At 36.0% G+C, this 23,070-nt stretch overlaps 2 protein-coding genes across 2 annotated transcripts in view; one reads left to right on the top strand and one right to left on the bottom strand.

The window, feature by feature from the left end:
* Nucleotides 1-421: 421 nt before the first annotated feature.
* LOC120768672 (septin-interacting protein 1) lies at nt 422-3,429 on the bottom strand. The gene is made up of 5 exons (XM_040095449.1): nt 3,207-3,429; nt 2,552-3,135; nt 2,305-2,483; nt 694-2,245; nt 422-634 (listed from the first exon to the last, which is right to left on the bottom strand). Exons 1-5 carry the CDS (start codon nt 3,310-3,312, stop codon nt 509-511), a joined length of 2,547 nt encoding a protein of 848 aa, XP_039951383.1. The 5' UTR covers nt 3,313-3,429; the 3' UTR covers nt 422-508.
* Nucleotides 3,430-4,738: 1,309 nt separating this feature from the next.
* Nucleotides 4,739-23,070, top strand: part of LOC120769297 (neuroguidin) — a 203,565-nt gene continuing 185,233 nt past the window's right edge. Inside the window, exon 1 of the mRNA XM_040096226.1 lies at nt 4,739-5,343. Coding sequence (XP_039952160.1) covers nt 5,335-5,343 — 9 coding nt within the window. The 5' untranslated portion in view covers nt 4,739-5,334. The remainder of the gene's footprint in view (nt 5,344-23,070) is intronic.

Raw genomic sequence — 23,070 nt, 5'->3', positions numbered from 1 at the left:
TGGCTTCCAAAACTTTAAACGCGTTTTTTCTCGAAACGCTGTTTACAGAATCTATGAGGAGAATTTCTGCGAAAAAGCTAAAGATCGGTTTGAAATTTTCAGACATGCTTACGAGATAGATTTCATACGGGAACAAAAAATTTTCAAAAAACATTCATCCACCTGGCAGCCTGGATCTTCAAGTTCCTTCAAAAGGTCGTTCACCACTCAAAAAAAAAAAGCGAAAGGACTTCCTTGTTAGGTGTACCTATTTACTTTCCGTCCATAGATGATACGTTTGAGGTTAGCTTCGACCTCATACTTATTAGGAGCTCCAAAAATACGTAGTTAAGGGTCCCCTTGATAACAAGGAAAGTTCTTACAAGTATTTCTGAATAAGGAACTGATAAAAATTTCTTCATATTATTTTCTTAGATTCTCGATTATAGCCAAATTATTTATTAAATAAAGTATGAGTAAAGTCTAAAATTACGATTAATTGATATTTTTGGCGCGCTAAGATCGCCTACTAAGCAGACAGTGCATGATCCAACAGCTGTTGCACAGATGTGGGCAGCCAGTTTTTCATGCTGGCATCGCTGAGCATACAAACATTGCGATCTATGTAACAGTACAGCTTGCCCACACGGTAAACCTGCAAAAACAGAGTATTATTATAAGCATGCAACAACAAAAATGTCCAAACCAACACACCTGCTTGCCCAACTCCCGACGACCTGGCAGCGGTGCAAAGAGTATTCCGCGTTCGGCGCACTTCTGTGAAACCAACTCTTTGAACTCCAATTGCGCCGGCGGCACCATCTGCATATCCAACATTGTGGGTGGTGGTGGCGGCGGTGGCGTCGACGTCAATATGGGTGTTGGTATGGACGACAGTGTGGGCGGGGCTAGAACGTCGGTAGCGCGATGCATCATTTCAAGCGCGCGACGCAAATGTTCCTTGATGGCGGGTTCACGTAAGATCTCCTCGGAGAACATACTCTTCCAGCCGGTGTACCAGCGTGAGATTTCCGCAAAGTCGGGCGATTGATTTAGCCACAACACCAACACTTGCATCCATTTCGGAAAGAAATATTTATCGAGTAATTGCGCCATTTGTGGCGTGGGCACAAGTTCATGCCACTCCCATACTTGATTCCAGAGTTCCAGCTGTTGTTGCAGCGGATTTATAATGAACTCGTTGAGTACCAATTGCAGTTTGGGTATAATGTGTTGCGAGAGAAAGCGTTGCATTTCGACGTCGTTGAAAGCGCCCTTCCATGGTGTGAGCATGGCGCGTGCGGAACGATCTTGTGGCATCCACGCTTGCAGAGCGGCGGCCAATTTTTCGCGTATGGTTGGAAATATGAATTCCTCCATTTTATGGCCGAGTATATTGTTCCAGGGTAGTATCCAAATGTGTATGGGGACGGTATCGGTGAGTGGATCCCAATCGCGTACGCCGTTACTGAGTTGCGGCAACACCAACTGCTCGAGCACGGAATCGAGTACCCATGTGGGAAATAGGGGTGCCCAACAGTCGAGTAGCGCAGCCATGGGTTGATGCAATTTTGGATTCCAGGAGGCGGCGCATGCGCGGAAACTCGGTATAACGCCAGCCCAGACGAGTGATGAGTACGGATCGAAAATGTTACGCGACTCATTTTGTGGTTCAGCATTCGACTCCAGTATGCCACGCCACTTTTTAATCAGTTCCACATGTTGTGTGGGCTGCTCGATGGGCTTCCAATTCTCCAGCGTAATCTTCACGAGTGGCGCAATAACCCCTGCTGCTAAATCGCCTAAAGCGAACTCTTTGTACTCGGCAGCGTAGTCGTGCTGTAGCGTGACGAAAATTTGCTCTGCGCGCTGTAGTGTCATATCATTGCAGCTTGTTAGTTCTTCGACAAGTTTTAGCGCTTGTTCGAGCGTGTCTATGTGATTTTTTTCCAGGTGTATGATTTCTTCAAGATTTTTGCGCTCATGCTCTAGTGCTTCCTGCCGATCAGTGGCCTCACGTTCTGCCTTATCGAGCGAAATTATATCCTGTTCACACATATTCACGATCAGCTGTAGATTGTGCATCAATTCGGGCAAGGCAAATGTGCTGCCTTTCTTGGCGGTAATGCTACTGCTAGCCACAGCTTGTTCTAGGTCGTAGAGTTCTTCTTCGGCAACTTTTGCTTGTCCCAGCGCATGATAGCCGCTCAGCACACGCTTCTCAGGTCCAGTCATGTCGATGACGGGAACATTGCCAATCTTTTTGCTGCAAAAAATATATATATTGAAAATATCTTTTAAATCTTTAAATTGCTCACAACTTACCTTATTTTTTCTGATAACATGAAATTACCCTTTTTGCCCTTTTCAATCACCTCTTCAACGGAGCGATAATAATAACGCTTGCTCTTGTCTTGGCGCGTGTCACCGCTCTTCTTCCATTTATTAAGCTTCTCTTTGAACTCTTTTGCTTCACGCACGTCTTCATCCTCCTTTACCACAGGCTATAAAATTTAATTATATAAAAATAATGTCAATTTCTTACACATAAAAACACAAAAACCACGCTCACCCCTTTACCACCCACACTGGCTGCCGCCTCTGGTCCGTACGCGCCGATTGCACCACGTCCCTTACGCACATGTGCCTGCACCGGTTGTGATATACCCTGCAGATCTTTACCCAAACCTTTACCTGGTTTATAACCCATTTGAAGCAGCAATTTAGCGCCAATACCGCGTGTATGCTGTTCCCAAGCGCCAACATTTGGATTTCCCATTTGCCGCGCATTATTACTACGCTGTTGTCTGCCAATTTCAGCGCGCTGCTTTTGTGAGCGTTCATCATCATCCGAAGTGGTTGCTGAATCACTGGTATCACCATCAGCAGCCTCCACTTGTTTTGGTTTGCGTCCGAAAGAGGGACGCGCATTTGCTTCATCACTTTCCTCATCGGTTATTTGCTGTTCAGCAGTATCTTTCTCAGCTTTTTTATTTTTCTTACCCGCTTGTTGTATGCCACCTGCGACAAAACTAACTGGTGCTGTATAATCTTTTGATTTGCTACCACCGCCGCCGCCGAGACCGGCACGGCCACGTCGTCCACGACGACTGGACTCTTCTGCGCTATCATTGTCACTGTCATCGGCCCAAATGCCTAAAAGGTAATTATATTTTTATAAAATTGTTTTGTTAACTTTTGATTTAGAACACTCTATATAATTTTACCATAAATTTGCTGATTTTTTGACAGATTCCGCCGGCGGCCGGGATTGAACTCATTGTCCAAATCGTAATCTGTTATTTCAAAGCGTTCATATTCATTATCCGACATGGCGCTGGTGGTTTAATTTTTTTGTTATAATTTTTAAAGAAACTTGACTGCAATTTTTAAAAGAAAACCCGAAAAACAATCAGATGTTAAACAAATGTGAAATCGGAAATTTGTTACTGGAACAGCTGATCGTTGCATTCGCAACAGTGTCCGTCAAACTGTTTACAATAAGGGTTGCTGTGTTACGTATTATAAGAAATGAATTATTGCTAACTTTTTTAGTTTTTAATATATATGTATATAATGGATCATTGTTTGAGAAAAATATTTTCTTTATTAAAAAAATTGAATATTTAAATCTAATTTTTGATATCAAACATTTTGAGTAAATAAGAAATGTAAGTATATTTAAGTACAGTTTTTCTTTTTTAATAAAAAATACTTTCATATTAAAAACTTAAAGAAAGGGTATAAAACAGGAGGGTTTGTATATTTCTTGAGTGTAAATGAATGAAAAGAAAGAGATAAGCCGTTGTAGTATTTTACTAAAATAACTGTTCTTTTCACAACATAACAAATTAAATTTTAAAACAATTCCTTTTTAATTTTTTTTTTTTCCAGAGTGACATTTTTTATTTTCATAATTATATATTCCATATTTAGGATAAAAAATTTTTTTACGAGTAAATATTCTTTGTTTTTAAATATTTTCCAATCCTGCACTTCAGATTTAAGACTTGTTCCAAATTGTTTTCAATCCTGTGTGTTTGACAAAATTATTCTTATATTTTTCAATTCGGTATTTGATATTAAAAATTAAAAAAATAAAACTTAAAGCAACCGAATTAAAAATCAGAAAAAAAATTAAGATTTTTTTAATTTTTAATTCGGAGTAAAAATTTCAAAGCGGTTCTTAATTAAAATTTTCGAAATAAAAAAATAAAAAAATTAATTCAAAATTAGTTTTCTATGATTAAATAATTCTTTTATTTTTTTCATTTACTTTTTTATTTTTTTTTTTTTGGAAAATTATATTATTTTCTGAAATTTATCAGAAATATTTCGCTGCATAAAATTTTCACTAAAAAAACAATTTTCTTGCAGAAAACGTGTGCTGCTTCACAGTCGTACTTAATTTATATTTATTTGTTAAATATTTTTTAACCTCAAAAAATTACCTTGCTGCTTATTTACATGCATACTCCTATCTGTTTCACATTATATACCCCAAACCATATATGTTTTTATCGCGTATGCTCTAACGTAATTACAATAAATAAGCAATTAAGTGTATTAAAAATAGTAATATGAATTTGTTATTGTATTTAAACAGAAATATTTTTTTCTCATCTTTGCCATTTACATCCATCCATGCTCACAACCACCACTCAACCGCTTGAATCGCACATGCGCTCTGCTTATTCCGGTCTCATACAACCCTGTTTGTGCGATGAATGCAATTCTTTGCCGTTTCTGTTTTGTCTTCATTCGGTGTTTGACGTGAGCGCACGAGTTGTTGCAATTTTTAGCGAATAGCGGAAGATACGGTTCTTTTACAAATCCATTGCACAAAATAATGTGTAATATTCCGGCAACTAAAATAAAGTTTTAAAATTAATTATATAAATTATCAGAACGCTTTGTTTATTAATCTAAAAAGTATTTATTGTTGTGTTAAAAGCAAAGCGCCAAGTGACAAGACATTCAGTTAAATTTCTCCAAATATTCTTGTAAGAAACGCGTGCTGCTTCACAGTCGAACGTAAACGGCGCAACTTGAAATCGAAAGGTGTTGTATATGTGCGTGTGCTTATGTGCTGTCAGAAGAAAGATAGGAAGGAGATAAACAAAAAAGTGCATTTTATATGAATGGCAATTAAATAAATACGAGCAAGTATAAAAACAAAACATATAAAAACACGTGCTATTCACCGAACACAACAAATTTTAAGTTGGAACCGCCAAGAAATTGAATTTCTTTAGCAATTTGTGGAAACATTTGGACAACTCAATAACAACATATTAATTAATAACACATATTCACCTGTTTGTCGTAATTTTTGACGTGTAAAAGTATACAAAAATGGTGCAGGTGAGTAATTTTGGAAATAAAAACAAAAATCGTTTTATAACAAATTAGAAATGTAGAAGGTGAAAACACATATTTTATGTGCAAAAAATTAGTTTGAAATGGATTTACAACTCGGTGTTATATACAGAATTTAAAATATTTATTTAAACTAAAAATGTGTGTGAAAAAATAAAACAGAATTTCAACATTTTCTACTTGGATATAATATTAAACTGAATTAACAAATGTACTTGTAGTTGTTTAATTAACAACTTTTAAAATTTTAGAATTTTGTGTGCTCTTCAATAGGAGATATATTCTGTTATACATGTGCGATTTGTTATAACTACTTATACATATAATTAGTGAACTCATAACATGCCATAAATCATCGTAAAATCATAAAATCATAAATTTTTACACTTGTTTAAACAATTTTATTTTGTATTAAATACAAAAATGAATTTACGCAATTACAATTCTCAACGCTATGTTTTCGGATCGTTATAACTTTATGAAACTATATGATACCCCTCAATAATTAAAAAAAAAATTATTATCCGTTGCATTCTGCAATTTGATTGAAATAATACAGAGGCCAAGTCAACCTTAAAAAAAATATTTTAAATTTTTCGTAAACGTACAAAAATTTGAAAAACTGCTACCGAAAGGTGTTATATTGTTTTAAGAATATTTGGAAATGTTATATTGTAGAAGGAGTGTTCTAAAAATTGACCGATTATAAAATTTCCAGTATATTCTACAATTAATTCGCTATAAATTTTCAAAGGTTTTTCGTTGGTTGGCTGATTTTTTTCTCAGATCCAATTCGAATTAGAAAGTAAAGTTGGGATTTCTAGTCTTTTTGGTTGTTAAGTATAGACCGGGGTAGATTACTTTTGGAAGCAAAAAAGCCATAATAACATGAAATCCATTGGCAAAGCAAGATAAAATTAAAGGAGAAATAATTTACGGAAGATCTGTGGTCGGGAAGAAGAAAGGGAGGTGCGTGGTTGAATTTTTAAAAGTTACAAACGGTTTATCTCGACTTCCGACAAAACTACGATTTCTACGCGAAAAAGTTATACGACAAAGTTGCGACTAATTAAGAGATTTAGTACTTTTGTATGAATATCTTTTATACATAACCTCAAAATTTATGTAAAAAGTTAATAACACGTTTTTGTGTTTTATTTGTTTCAATTATAACTTCCCTTTCATGAAATTCGGGATAAACTAAACTTTTTATGTCCAAATCATTCATTTTTTTTTATCTTCAATTTTTATCTTATCACTTAATATCGACAAAAAAACTTAATTTTAAACTTAAAATTCTCAAAAGCGTTAGTTAATGTTAGTTTATGAAAAAGTCGTTAGACATCTTTTCGTATTTTTGATGGTGCAAAAAATATACTTTAATATGGAAAGTTTTCTCAGCGAATGCAAAAGATCTCAATAAACGAATGAGCGTGTTTTCTTTTACATCTGCTTCTAATATAACTATAATAGTTAGATTAAATTAAAGCTTTCTTTTGGGCTTCAACTTACAATGATTTTTTTTTTCACTTCTTAATAATTTTAAAGACCTGCACTGGCCAATCAGAATTTCGAAGTCAAATAAAAATTTTCTTGGACAAAGTCTAGGCATTTCTTCCAATAAAATATATTGGATAGGTAACTTAAGAAAATTTACTCAAATACGATATATTTGTTAAATGATATTATTGAAGTCTTAATGCCATCATCGGAGATCATAGTGCTGCTTCGGAAAATTATATTACCAAATTTAGTGAAGATAACTCGTTAAATAAAAGAGTTCTCAATAAAAAGACTTGGTTTTAAATGATCAGTTTGTATGGCAGCATTATCTTAGAGTGATTCAATCTAAACACTCTCTTCGGAGATTGTACCTTTGTTTTGGATAATAAACCCTTTCAAAATTCGTGAAGATATATTGTGAAATAATCGAATTTCCATACAAGGACATGATTTTCATCATTTAGTTTGTATGGTATCTACATATGTACATACATATGTGCTAAAGTAATCATACCTGAAAATTTTTTTTGAAGATTACACCATTGCTTCGAAGAATAATCCGTTACAGGTTTCTTGAAAGTATCCTGTCAAATAAAAAAGTTTTCCATATAAGAGTTTGATTTCGGCTGAACAGTTTGTATGGCAGCTACATACATACATATATCGAATAGCGGTTCGATTTGAAAATTTTATTTGGAAAGTGCAGTGTTGGCTTAAATAAAAATTTATGCGAAATTTCGTAAAGACATCTAGTCAAATAAAAAAGTGTTCTATACAAGCACTTCATCGGAGCATTCGGTTTGTATGGCAGCTATGTGCCATAGTAGTCGGATCTGAACAATTTCTTGGGAGACTATAACTTTACCTTGAATAACAATTCATGCGAAATTTCGTGATGATATTTCGTTCAATAAAAAGGTTTTCCATACAAGAACTTTTTTGATCGTACACTTTGTATGGCAGCTATATGCTATTGTGGTCTCATATCGCCTTTTTGGACAAATGAGCAACTTTTTGTGAGAAAATGAACGTGTGCAAAATTTCAGATCAGCATATCGAAAATTAATAACATATTTTCTATAGTAAAAGTCAACAACCTTAAATATAATCTACTTAATCATATCAAAATAAAATAATTCAACAAAACCTTCTTTTTACCTATAACAAACCAGTAATTGTAGCCTATACTGGTTACATAACAAAGCACAACCCTCAATCTAATACAGATTATTGGCCATTTACGCACTTTGTCCGCGTGAAAAGAAAAAAAAAACAAAAAAAAATTAATACATATAATGCAACAAATTTGTTACATTGCAGGCATATGTGCTTGCAAACATATACTCCCTACAGCCATGTGCAATATCGAAACTTTTATTAGCAGACAGAGTCCACTTTGGCGGAGTGCGCACCCATTCATTCAACCCCGACTTGGCTAATTTGTCTGACTTGCTGCTATATGTACATATAGCTTTAGCAGCAGTTTTCATATTTATAAATATGCATTCTAGATTTTTATTGTAGCATTTTCATCATTTCCATAGCGCTTTTAATTGCGTAAAGGGAAAATTTACACATACAAATACACAAATTTCCGCGTGTCCCAAACGAGAATTTCTCATTTGCATATATCACAGCACATTGTTTTATATACATATAAGTACATATATTTCTAAATAAACATACATACATACATACATACATACATATATTTATGCGTCATTTCTGCTTGGGGGTTGCAACCCCATGCTGTTTTTATTGTGTGCATATGACTTTAAAAATCATAAAGCTGCCGCAACTATCCCGTATTGGAATATTGATGACACCACCATCTGCTCACCAACACCGACAACAACACCTTCTCGCTTTTCCAAACGCTTTGCGTGAAAGTAAAAACTGCCCATACACACTTGCATGCATACATACATACGTAAATCCATACCCGTTTGCATTTCATTTCTATTTTTATGCTCGTGCTTGGCCTTGTATGTGTGCAAATTGTATGAAACGTCATTCTATTGCGTGCATTTTCCACGTTTACTGCTGCTGGGCGTTGTTTTTTTTTTGCAAAACTGTTTTTCTAAGCAGCTCATTTGATTCTCCCTATCGCATCGCAGCAAAGCGTAGCGTGGCTCCTGCTCGGACCGATACGTTTTAGTTCAATTTACTCCTTTCCTTGTGCGTACTAATAGAGTTGCCACGTCGCGTAAGACAGCTTTTAGGCATTGACAGTTATTTATTAAATCACATTTAAGTTTTTCCATAAATAAAATATTTAAATATTTTTATTAAAGACATTAAAAATACCCTTCACAGATACAAAAATTTTGTATATAAAAACTTGATGTTGATAATTCAGTTTGCATGGTAGCTCTATATTTGGTTGTCAAATATCTACCTTCCGTTTTTTTCTCTTTATTCAATGTGTTCGGATTTAGTTCTAATATGCGCCGTTTTGTTCGATAATCTGTTTCCATCTAGACGGCTACTTCATAACACCCTCCTCATAGAAGCCACGCCTCCTTATTTGCGAAGAACTCGGACAGCCACTTTTCACAAGCCTCTTTTGAGTTCCACTTTCAACCAACAAGGGCGTTTACCATGGACAGCAACAGGTGGTAATCAGTTGGCGCTATGTCCGGGCTATCTGGTGGTTGCAATAAAACCTCACATCCGAGCTCCCGTAGCTTTTGACGAGTCATCAACGAAGTGTGTGGTCTGGCGTTGTCCTTGTAGAATACTACACCCTACCTGTTGGCCAATTCTGGACGCTTCTGGTCGATCGCCTGCTTTAAGCGGCCCAGTTGTTCGCAGTAGATGGTAGAATTAAGCGTCTGGCTATATGGGAGCAGCTCATAGTGGCTGATTCTCTTCCAATCCCTACAAAAACACAGCCTGGCCGTCAATCCCGGCTTAGCCACTGTTTGGGACAATCCACCGGCCTTCGACCACGACCGTTTTCGCTTGATATTGTCGTATGTGATCCATTTTTCGTCGCCAGTCACCATAAGCTTCAAAAATCGGTTGAGTTCGCTCCGTTTTAGCAGCAAATCGCAGGCGTTGATTCGGCCCAGAAGGGTTTTTTGCGTCAAATCATGCGGCACCCAAACATGAAGCTTTTTTATGTATCCAGCCTTCTGCCGATGGTTTAAAATGGTTAGGTGACTAACTCCCATCTTCTGGGCGATGTCACAAGATGCCACATGCCGGTCTAGCTCGATGTTTTCCATGATTTGATCGTATTCGTCGTCACAGGTCATCATCACAAAATTAAGTTGGCATTGTTATCAGTTAAAAAAATGTATTTCTCTTAGAAAAAAATTAACTTTAAATTGTTTTGAGTTTTTTCCCTTTAGATATTTTGTACACATCTTTATTTTCAGTTGTTTCTTAATATTAACATTTTTTTTAAATTAATTTAAAAATATCTTGTTTTAATTGTTATCTTAATATTTTACATTTTTTTTTAATTTTTGTTTACATTTTTTTAAATATATTTTATTTTTAATTTTTTGTTTGATATTTTTAAATTTTTTGTTTAATACTTTTTTCTTTTCCTTCTGAATTTATTTGTTGCTTTTCTCAATGAGTAGTCTTTTTATTTTATTTTACTATGATATAAAGTTTAATTTTTTTAATTAAAAATAAACAAACTAAAGATAGATATATATACGTACATAAATACTATGTACATAAGTATGTATATACTTTAATAAAATTAAATGTGTTAATAAAATGTTTCTTGCAATAAAAAAATCTTTGTTTTGAGTTAAAAAAATTAGCCTCATAGGAAAAATTTAAATTACAATAAAACATTTAAAAAAATTAGTTTTTAGTTTTTTTTTATTTCAGATTTTTAGTATACATTTTTATTTTCAGTATTTAAGAAAAATGGTTGTAATTTTTTTATTTAAATTTTTTAAAAGTATTTTTTTGTATTCAAAATTTGGAATTTTATTTTGTTTTAATAATAATTAAAAATTATATATAATTAAAAATCTATAATTTTATTAATTCATTAAAAATTTAGATTTTTATTTTGTTTTTAATCAAATATTTGGAAGATTTTTTTAAATAAAACCTTTAGAATTTTTTTTTATTAAAAATGTACATATTTTTGAAAATGTTATCCGATATATTTTTTAATATTTTCTTTTACATATTTTTTTAATGTATTTTTATTTTTCAATTTTTTTTTTATATTTTCTTATTTTGTTGTAAATTTTAACTAATGTATAATTTAATTTTTTAAATGAAAAATTTGGAATGTGTTTTGTTTGTTTAAAAATTTGATTTGAAAATTTAGTATTTTAATTTTCCTAATTAAAAATTTAGTTTTTATTTTTTTTTTCTTTTAATAAAAAAATTAAATTTGTTAAAAATTAAAAAAAAAAATAAATTAAGAATTAAAAAATTTTTAAATTAAAAGTTATGATTTTTAACTTTTTTCTGTTAAACATTCAAATTTCTTTTAATCAAAATTGAATTTTATTTTTTGGCTAAAAATTCAAAATTTGTTTAATTAAAAATTAATATATTATACATTTTTTCTATTAAAAATTTAAAATTAAATTCGTTTTTGGTCAAAAATTTTAAATTTTTTCACTACAAATTTAGATTTTATTATGTTTTTAATCAAATATTTGGAAGATTTTTTTAAATAAAACCTTTAGATTTTTTTTTAATTAAAAATGTACATATTTTTGAAAATGTTATCCGATATATTTTTTAATATTTTCTTTTACATATTTTTTTAATGTATTTTTATTTTTATTTTTTTTTTATATTTTTTATTTTGTTGTAAATTTTTTTATATAGATTTTTTAATTTTTTATTATACTTTCTTATTTTGTTGTAACTTTTAACTATTATTGTTTTTCATTTTAATGTTCCTCTTTGAATTTTTAAAACACTCTTTCCTTCAATTATTCCACCATTTGGTAACCCTACTTACACGCACTATTTGTTGTTGCACGATTCTTACGCCACGCTGCTGAAGAGCATTGATATTTGCTGCAATTTCTGCCGTTTTATTTCTTGAGCATTTGCGTGCGCTTGTGTACACGCAAGTGAGCATGTGTATGTATGCCGTAACTTTGTATGCCTGAGTCTTCCTGTGCGTGCGTTTTTCCAATTGCGTGAATTTCTACTTGAAACCTTTCAATACACTGCTCCTCTGCCTTACGTGCGCTCCCTTTGCTAGTGCTTTGCTTTGTGTGCGTGGCTTGTTTTTATCCATATGTTTTCTAACATTTTTCCCAGCCAAGCAATGCCGTACGCAGCACGCACGCATGAAATCAACGCACACACGCGCCATTTCCAATTGGATGCCATTATGCATCGTTGACCTACCACCATGAGCAGCAAAGCGAGGCACAAAACAGTAATGGCAATAGCAATAGCAACTACAGCTCCAACTCCGGCTAAATAGATGGCAGGCACAAGTCAACCAGACATTCTGGGACGCGTAGGCCGTACGCCATAGACCAAGGCGAGCCGCATACTCGCATATAAGCAAGGCAATTCAAGTGTCCGCCATACCACCTTTATCTAGCCGCTTGGTATGCGCTAGTACGGCAATGCGCGCAACCTTATCGTGATGCTCCTACGAGTAATGTCCTTTTACTTGTTGTTCTTCTTCTCGCTGTTGTTGTTGTTGTGTATTACTGCAATGCTGTTTGTCCGCCTCCTCGGTGTCAAAGTCGCCATCGCCATCGTCGTGGTCGTCGTTGTAGTCGGCAACGTCTCGCTGATAGTTCGAACTTGCTTGCTAGAAGATAAGCAACAAAACTACCATACAACTGAGCATTAGGCACAACCCTTTCGTAGACTACCGCATATATGTACGTACATCGACAAGTATACACCGCTAGCTCGCTTGCCATTGTCTTCTCATGTGCCCAAGCAGCACTTCAACTGCACTACACTCTGGTTTCGGCTGCAGTTAATTCGATTTTTGCATTTGCGTTCGCCCAGTTTCCTGTCTTCCCCAAAAGAGCGTTGCTTCTTCTTTTCTTTTTCGCCATTTTTCCCCCCCAGTGCTGCGTCCTCTCCTCGGCTACTTACCTCTCATGCATAGTTATAGTAGCAGCTATCTACGTATAGGCAACAACGCACGCCTAAGCTAACCACATTTCCCAACTAAGTAATATTCTCACTTATGTAGCGGTAGTCTACCTACTTGCATTATACTTTGTGTAGACGAAATTACACCAACAACTATCGCAACTATCTAAAACTTCCGATGTTTGATTTTTCCTTTTTTTTCGGTTGCTTATTTCCAGCTCATATTTGTCCGTAACAAGCAAACGAAAAGTTCAAACATAATGCGTTTAAGCGTTGCTTCGCTATGCGTCTACCCTTGCTGGCGTTCATTGGATATTCGTTCTTCGTTGACTCTTAGTTAGCCGGTAGTTTGACCGGATGTTAGGCGGAAATTTTCGTGTAGCCACAAAGACTTCAATTTGTTAGTGGCTGCTTTACTTATTATTAGTTACTTGTAGTACTTTGCCTGTTATGCGCGCGAGTGTGAGCTCGTAAAAAGGCAAGGGAGTCGTGTGAGCGAGGTTTTTTTTTACTGCTTGGCATCACTGAAGGGAGGTAATTTGTCTTGCTTGTTCGCGTAATTTTATAGCTGATTTATCACAGAGAAGTCTGAGTCATATATCTTATTCTCAGTTTCAGCTGTTGTTTTTGTTGTTGTTGTTGTAACTGCAGAATTCTGCCGAGTTGACAGTCCCTGGCCGAATAAAAAATCCGGGTCCATTCCGGTTACGTAGACCCGACTGTCGTGGGGACGAGTCAGAGTCGTAGAGCTTTCTTATATACCAAAAGTTTTTGAGAAAACTTATCTTCTTTATCTCTATTTCTTTCTTGGTTTTATTGTCCCTATTTCTCTCTATCATCCCCTCTAGTGTTATCTTATCTCCCTTGCTGTATCGATATCAATTTCTCACTATCTTTCTCTTCGTCTATATTTACCACTTTCTATCTCCCTTCCCCTTTATCACCGTTTATCTCTCTCAATCTCCGTCTCACCCTAACTTTGTGTCTGTCTCCCTCTCTCCCTCTCTCTTTCTCCATTTATCTCTTTCTCCCTATTCCTCATCCTACACCTTTCTTAATCTTGCTCCTCAGTCTCCAAATGCCTCTTTCTCTCTCACCTTTCTCCCAATATTCCTTTCTCTCTCCTTCTTCTCTCCTGCACATCTATCTTTCACTTGCTCAGGATAAGTTTTCCTCTTTTTTTCTTCCTCAATCTTCGTCTTGCCCTCTCTTTGTGGTTGTCTCCCTTTCTCTATCTCCTTTTATTTCTTTCTTTCTATTATTATCTCTTTCACTCTTTTCCTCTCTTTCTCTTCTCAATCACCAAACGCCTTCCTCTCAATCTCTCACCGCTCTCTCAATATACCTTTCTCTCTCTTTCTTTCTTCCTATGAAATTATCTCTGTCACTTGTTCAGGATCAGTTTGTGTGGTTTTTATCCAAGATAATGTAGATTAACTCACTAGTTGCTCTCAGAAAAGTAGACCTGATCCATGTTTTCGGAAAAGATATGTCAAATACTCGCTTCAGTAGCGTTGAGACTGTCTCAGTCAAAAAATATGCTTAAGTACCAAACAAGTTATATCGATTTATTCGTAAATCTAGTTTCTATTGCCTCTTCCAATGCAATTTTCCGTAAAAACATCTACCACCTCCACGCAGTTTTGGGGTTGAAGCCAAAATCGTCATCGAATCTCGACAATTCTAAATAGGTTACAGAGTCAATATTGACTATTATTGACGATCATTCCCCGAAAATGTGCCATTTTAGCGCCTTTCAAATTGAAACCATTGAAAGTGAATGCACTCTGATTTGATGGTTATGCGTTTCTCATCAATTTCAACTCAAGAAGAATAACTTATAAGTTGAAAGCCTTAAGATGACTTAGGCTCTCGCTAAATTCGTGTCAAAAGGATGGTAAAAAAATGTCCAAAAACAATCACAATGTGATCATATCCTCACACCTAGTTTGAAAATGTCTGAGTCTTGGATCTATGCTTACGACAAGGAAACACCTTCAATCGGCCGAATATCGTGACGAAAGGGGAGATGAAGCCGAAAACACCACATCAAAGCAAGTCAAAAATCAATGTTGTGTTGACAGTTTTTTTCGATTATTGAGGTGTGGTGCTCTCCGAATTCCTTCCTACCGGCTTAACTGTCAACAAGGAATACTATTGGAGTCTTATGCGTCGTTTGCGTGAAGCTGTTAGTAAAAAGAGGCCGGAATTATGGGCCGGCACCGTCGTTTAGTCGCTTTGATGCTTCCCGAGTTTTTCGCCAAATTTTCGGCCAATATCGTGCTGCAACCACCTTATTCGCCTAATTGAGCTCCGTGTGACTTCTGGCTATTCAGCAAACTCAAACGACTGCTTCGGGGAAACCGTTTTGAGTCTATCGAACCCATTAAACGCGAATCGCTACGAGCATTGAAGACTATTCCTATGGAATTTAACAACAGTTTTAAGGATTGGAAAAAACGTTGGCACAAGTGTATTGAGGCCAAAGAGGATTACTTTGAGGGGGACGACATAGATTTTAAAGAATATATTAGGAATTTCAAAATTATGAACAAAGTCTTACTATTTTTTGCTCATAGTATAAAAAATATATTTTCTGATTCGGTTAGAAATTTTTGTAATTTATGTATAGTTTTTTGAGGACATAATAGACTTTAGGTCGCGGGGCATTCCTCATCTATTTTTCTCATATATAGTTTTCCTCTGAAAATTGGCTCCCAACCGTTTTTTCGTCGAATTTCCATCTACAGTAGCGGAATCCTCAACAGGTTTCACTAATAGCCTGAACTTTCGGTCATCGGTGTAATCAATATTCCGTCCAAAACACATAACCTCTTTTAACAGCTTTATCTGCTACTAAAGTTGCACAATGTTCATGAAAAACAATTAGTAACCCCAATCAAGAGGTGTATCGATTTTGAAGTGGTCTGCTTGTTAAGATGTACTAACTCCAATAAAGCACTTTAAAGTTCGTAAAAAAGCAACAACAAAATTAGAATAGCTAAACCCGAGCATGGCTTGCCAGGATTTATCTTTCGTTTTTGTAATTTTTTTTGTTTCTTATAAAATGTGTGTGTGGATGTTGGTCACAACAACCAGCAACACGCCACAGGAGAAAAAAGAAATCATAACAACAGCGAATATGTGTGCTCCAAATAACGGAATCAAACAAGAAACATAGAAATTCAAATTGAAGGAAACTGCACGTAACGAGGTGAACGCTGACGACTACGACGACGGCGACGACCACTATGGGACCCAATAGATAGCTGGGATAGAAAGATAGGCATTAAAGGGTTACGCGGTAACAGGATGAAAAACGAGCTATAAAACAATAAAGTAAAACCAACAACAACACAAACACACCGAGTCAACATAAGCAAGGAGTGGCGGAGAAGGATGACGAGCGAGCCGCACAACAAAGGCGAATGCCAAACAAACAGAAAAATCAAAAGCAAAAAAGTAGAAATGGAGAAACGTGGAAACGTAGAAACGTAGAAATTGGGGGAAAACTTACCTCAAATGCAAAACAAGCCACGTCAATGACAAACGCACACACACACACGCATATTAATAACCATACATGCAAAGAAGTATATCTATATATGTATGTATATGTAGAGAAGCACATGTGAGTCGACACGAGTATTTGTTGTGCACTGCGAGTGAAGTTGTATGCAGTTAGGAAGCGAACGTTAGGCAAAGCATCGAATTGAAACCATAACCATGGGCACGTAATTCGCAAAAGTGTAGCTTGTACGGCAAGGCTGCCTGTGTGGATGTGGCAGGAATAGCTGAAATGTTCGAAGCACAGCAAAATCGCAGTGAAACGACGAGCAGCATAGTGCGATGCGTTGCGGGGTCATGTGTGTGTGTCCAGCACATAAGCGCTGGATAGCCGTGCAGCTAGCAATCGAATCGAATTTTTGTATTGAGTGCGTGCAATGCACGCACAGTGTGTTTTGTGCGCAGCCAAATTTAGTATTTGAAAATTTTAAGAATGAAATGCTTTGGTAAATAGTTAAAATAGAAGAAAAACAGCCTTCAAGTTGATTTAAGCTGACCTAAAACGAAACAAAAATCGTTTATAAAGATTTTGTTTTTGATCTGGCAGTTTGTATAGCAGCTATATGCTATAGTAGTCCGATCTGAACAATTTTAGCGGATATTGTAGAGTTACCTGGGACAATGCTCCATGTCAAATTTCGTGAAGATATCTTGCCAAATAGAAAAGTTTTCTATATAAGGACTTGTTTTCGGCCGGTCAGTTTGCCTGGAAGCTAATGCCTTGGCAGTCCGATCTAAATGATTTCCTCTGAGATCATACCCTTGCCTTAGATAATAATCATTGCCACATTCGTCAAGATATCTCATCAAATAAATTCTGATAAAAAAAAAGCAACTACTTGAGGTGAAAATTACATGTGCAAAATTTCAGATCGATATGTCCAAAACAGTAAAATTGGCAAAAGTTCACATATATACATACAGACAGTCTTGGCTATATTGCCTCAGCTCGTATTTCTTATCTTGTACGTATATATACATACATATGTATATGTATACCTTATAATGCCTAATCCATTTCGAGGTTCCCTACTTTTTCAAAGAAAAAACACGGAAACTTTAAATTTAATAGCGAATGTTTACGATCAAAGAACATTGGAATTTATTTTTTGAAGATTACCTCTTTCAAATGTTGGTCGCGGCTACGTCTCAGATGGTCCATCATCCGTTGAGTCCAGTTTTCGAATGACATCCATGTTGTTTTGCTCCAAGGCCTGGCCTCCAAGGCCTCCACATATACTTTACATATCACCACAGGAAAATGTCTAACGGTGTGATATCACACGATCTTGATCGCCAATCGACCGGCCCTAACGTGAAATTATATGCTGACCCAACTGTTCTCTCAATGAATCCATTGATTGATGCGATGTGTGGGAAAGTGTCTTGTTGAAACCAAATGTCGCCGAGATCACGAACTTCAATTTCAGGCATCAAATAGTCGGTTATTATGGCGCGATAACGGTTGCCATTGACGGTTACATTCATTCATTCCACCGGTTCACAAACCTCATTAACCCATTGGTTTTTTTTGGATGAGTTGGCAACTGTTGAATCTCTTTAACGCTCTTCTTTGAAAAAAGTACATCTTCTGGGTGATCCACTGTTATAATCACTGTCTGATCGATTATATTATCATCTGATCACTGTCTCATTCAACATCTGATATTTACGTAATTGTTTGTATGATCATCTGATCATTTATGATTGACGTGTGGTTCAGGCGTAAGTCTTTCCACGAATGAATCAAAAATAACAGGACCACTTGTCACGACTCACGCGCGATCCGTCAAAAAAGGCTATTGAAAAAAGTACATCTTGGATCACCTGTTATAATCATTGTCTGATTGAAAAGTGATAATCCTATCATTGTCTGATCGATTATATAATCATAATCATCTAATCATTTATGATTGATCATAAGATCATCTGATCTTATTGGTTATGTTATTATCTGATCTTTACATAATTGATTATATGATAATTTGATCATTGATGATTGATCATGTGATGATCTGATCTTTAGCTAATTGATAATTTTCATTTCATTTTTACCTATTTGATTATGTGATCAGCAGATCGTTGTCTCAATGGTTATGTGTTCGTCTGATCTTTACCTAATTCAATTCCTGGTTGATTACATGATCATCTTATCATTTTTTGATAGAGTAGGAGATCATCTGATCTTTACCTAATTTAGTTTATGATAATCTCATCATTGTTTGATTGGTTATATGATTAAGAGAAATTTGTCTGCTTGATCTTGAATCGATTTAATCACTTTTTCAACAAATTTGATTCTACGATGTTTAGTAACCTATGACAAATCGACCACAAAGTTAAAATTTATAAAAAATATATTTATTTTGAAAATTGAAATATCTCTTCTTTTTTTTAACAAAATCGCCACACTGTACCAGGTCATCATCATTACCAATGGCGATATACACGCGCGCGCGCCACAGTCATTGCTGTCTCTGTCGGTTACTTTGTTATTGTCCTCATGCGAAACGTAGAAGTGGCATTCATATGCAATACAAATTTGTTATGGAGCTGAGCGCGTACAAATGCAAATACAAAAAAATAACGAAATGGTGGCAGCACCGTCATTGACAAGCTGACGCCGAAGAACGCCGCCTGCAACTGATGGCAAGACATTTGAAGAAGCACTGTGGCCGTGGGGGGTAGGTGGTCGCAGTTTTATACGAACAGCTGTATAAGCTAACGATAACGTTACCAACAAGAAAGTGCCACAACAATAACAACAACTCAGCATAACAACAAAAATACGCAACGAAGCGTAACGATTTTCGTGCAGTATTGAATTTTGAATGTTCGATTGGCAATAAATGAACGCGAGCCCACGCGAAGCGGTCGCTCACGCTTGCTGCTTTAGCTGGCGATTGTTAGAACTAACTCATATGGTCGGCATGCATATGTATATATGTATGTATGTACATGTGTGTGTGTGTGGGTGGCAAATGATGCTGTGATGGCTTTTCTACTACATCCATGTGGTGGACTTACATGTGTGTGTAAAAGTACTAGCTTTTTATGTCATCTCGTACACTTGTAGATTTATATGTGTGAGTGCAATACTTCTTCATATACGTATACATATATGTATGTGTGTGTTAGTGTATGTTAGAGTACCCAACATGTACGCCAATGTGTACACTGCACTCGAAGCGTTGATGCTGCCCACAACGAAAAATCGTTGCGTCACTTCAATGACAACAACAATAACTGCAACACACAAAAATGTTAGCACACAAAAATCTCGTTCGATGACTGCCACATAGCCGCACATACACATAGCTACACACAAATAACAAAGCCAAACATAAATGTTGGATTATGTTGTTTTCCTATTGGTATGTATGTAAGTAAATGTCTCTGTCCACACAACAACAATTTATATTAAATATTATTGTTGCCACTTCACTGCAAAACAAAAAAAAATATTATAATAAGAATATAAAACTTAACAAAAAAGTTAAAACTATGGAAAGTTATGTTCTCCACATAACGTGTTTATAAATAAAGCTCCAGGCTGCCTAATTAACATCAATTTTTTTTCTTCGAAATCAAGACTCAGTACAACTTTTGTATTATTTCTTAAAAATTTATTATATTGGGATTTTATTCACTTCTAAGTATTTAGCGAAGAGAACAGAAACAATTCCCATAATCACATAACGACAAAATGAAATCGTTGTGCGGTCGAACTTCTTTTAGAGTTGCCATGTTTGGATTTCGTGAAATGTCTAAAATCTGTTTTAGGATTGGTTTTGAAGTGCTCAAAACCAAAGTATAATTTTTTTGTATTGTTTTGTTTCAGGGTTGCCAAGTTTTTCTTCCAGTAAAGTCGTAAAAAATGTAATGCTAGTTGCGTAGGCCTCGAACTCACTATTTCACCCACCTAGGAATGTCCACGTGTAACTTAATGGCTCGAATTAGTTATTTTACCACGATCGACACACTTTATGGGGTTGCCATCTTTTGTTTCAAAAAAGTCTGCAACCAATTTTTATAAGCTTAATGTCGAAGGACTCAAACTCTCTGCCACATCGCGGTTTCATTTAATTTGAAGGTTTTTTTTATAGGGTTGCCATGTGCTTCTACCAACCGAGTCGTAAGAAATTGTTCTTAGCATAGTTTATAAAGCATAGAACTCATTGTTTCACCTTCCTAAGGATACCCACTAGTTATTTAATGGCTCAAAACAATTATTTTTCACGATCGACACACTTTATAGGGTTGCTACATTTTGTTTCAAAAAGGTCCGCAACCTATTTTTGTAAGCTTAATATCGCATACCTCGTTACCACCTTTTTTCCAAAAAAATCGATAAAAGATTTCTCTAAGAATTCGAAGTATACAAATGGTCTAAGAATGGCACCAATTACTTTACCGCGACCGACTTACTTTATAGGGTTGCCACCTTTTCTTTTCAAAAAAGTCCGTAGAAGATTTGTCTAAAGATTCTAAGTAAAAAATTGACCTAAGCATGGTTTTCACCTTTCTAAGAACACACACGAATTATCTAATGGCTCAAAATAATAATATTCCCACGATTACTTCATAGTGTTGTCATATTTTGTTTCAAAAAAGTCGGTAGAAAATATTTCTAAGCTTGATTTGTAATGTCCCAAACCCATTGCTTCACTATGGCTAAACTTTTTATAGGGTTGCCATGCTTGTTCCCTTGTCAAGTCTGCTTCATGTACTGCTGAAAAATTTCATCTAGTATTTGAGGAATGATCAGAGAATACCGATCCTGTTTTGTCTACTAAAACGATCCGAGACCCAAAGTTTCCAAAGCCTGATCGCCAAATTCGATTGCCTTATGGCGCACAAGGTTTACAGTGTAAATGTCCACAATATAAATCTACCTTTCTACAGCTACAATGAGTGGTAGACAATTTGGAGCTGTAATATCTTTATGTACTTTCTCAAAGTTGTTTCAGTTAACATTCCACTGTCTTCGTTGCAACCTACTTTCTTTCGTTTGTCTGCGCAATTTTCTCAGCATAGGTACTTTTGTTCCTTTTAGCGAGAGCTTTCGTATTCTACTGGTTTCTAGTTCTGCTTTTTGCATTAATTTTGCTCAGTTTTTCTTATGGATCTACATTTAGCTATCCTATCCACCTAAAAGACTTGATATCTGTCCAATCAATCAAAGGGTGGATAGATAATGAAAATTAAAACATTTAAATTAAAGACAAAAAATAAGGCAGACATTTCCAACACTACCTGATTTGGGTGTGTGACTTCGCTAAAATAATTAAATGCTCCTAATTGTAGGTTAATATATTTCAGTTTCTTTATTTATTGTTGCTCATATTCGGGAAACAAATTTTGATACCTTTTAGTAAGAGAACTTGTAAAAATACTCACAGCACAATTATGTGGCAGCATCTTTTACGCCAGCGCCTAAAATGCTGCAACATCTTCGAGCGATTGGCACACAGCGTTAAACCTACCGAAGACACAAGTATGCAAAGTCTAAAAAAATCATCGTCATCGTCATCTACCCACATATTCAAAATCAATACAGGCCATAACTGGGGTCACTTGCAGTTGCAACGTCGACGCTGGCATTCAGTTAACATTGCAAGCATAGTTTTATGTCACTCGCCAAAACTTTTTCCTATTTTCTTGTGCGCGCTTGTTAGCCGTATGTGTGTATGGTTGTTGTAGCTAACACATGTGTAGGCATGAAACTGTGCGGGAGATATATGTGTGTGCGTCTGTGTGTGTTCGTGCATGTATGCCACAATTGCACGCCTAAATGACCAAACGACGAGCAACTTTTAGCCAAAAAATCGAATCAAGCAAAATTTTGCAACTCTTCCATCTCCCCTTCACCGCTCTACGCGATTTTCTCACCGACCTTTGCAATACGCAACTTCCTTCGGCCCTTGTCTGCTGAGGTCTGAGTGTCATTGTTGCAACTGCTGACTGCCGGCGCCCACCCACAACTATATGCCACAGCATTTTTTGTTGTTGTTGTCATTGTTGTTGAGTGTGGCGTAGAGTGCGCTTAATCATATATTACTTGTAGCGTCCAGCTGATGGCGCACAAATTGCCAAAGAAGTCGGCTGGCCGGCTGCTGAGGCACAAGGTAGGCGATCAAGTCAATTGAGGCGCCGCTATGCAAGCTGGCATATTTGTGTGTGTGTGTGTGTATGTGGGGGGCAGAAAATGGTACATAAATGCGTGTGTGTGTGTTCGGAAGTGCGTAACGGTACTGTAGTGTGGGTTTTTCATCTGCCACCTGCGAGCGCTGCTGCGTCTGGTGGGGGCGAGTTCAGCAGGAATGAGACATTTATGCAACCTGCAACGAAAGCTGCTGGTCAAATGCTCGTTATGGCCAAATAGCCACATACAGTTACATACATATGTATGTACATGTATATACTCTCACATAGGCGCGCACGCATTGCGTAGGCAAAGTCCGTACACATACATATGTATACATGCGTATGTATGTTTGTTGTTATTGCTGTTGCCATAGCTTTTGCTCTCATACCTTGCTGTATATTCGCACTCATTGAACTTGCTCTTGTTGT

The sequence above is a fragment of the Bactrocera tryoni genome, chromosome 2, assembly GCF_016617805.1.
Source record: "Bactrocera tryoni isolate S06 chromosome 2, CSIRO_BtryS06_freeze2, whole genome shotgun sequence".
In the NCBI taxonomy this organism is placed as follows: domain Eukaryota; kingdom Metazoa; phylum Arthropoda; class Insecta; order Diptera; family Tephritidae; genus Bactrocera; species Bactrocera tryoni.
Note: the sequence above shows the minus strand (reverse complement) of the source record. Positions and strands in the feature narration are given on the sequence as shown.

Bases quoted from the DNA above. Each gene is read 5' to 3' on its own strand.
- LOC120768672 (XM_040095449.1), bottom strand. From the start codon at position 3,312: ATGTCGGATAATGAATATGAACGCTTTGAAATAACAGATTACGATTTG. The intron at 3,136-3,206 runs GTAAAATTATAT...ATTACCTTTTAG, and splicing joins AAAAAATCAGCAAATTTATG to GCATTTGGGCCGATGACAGT. The intron at 2,484-2,551 runs GTGAGCGTGGTT...TAAATTTTATAG, and splicing joins CCAGTGTGGGTGGTAAAGGG to CCTGTGGTAAAGGAGGATGA.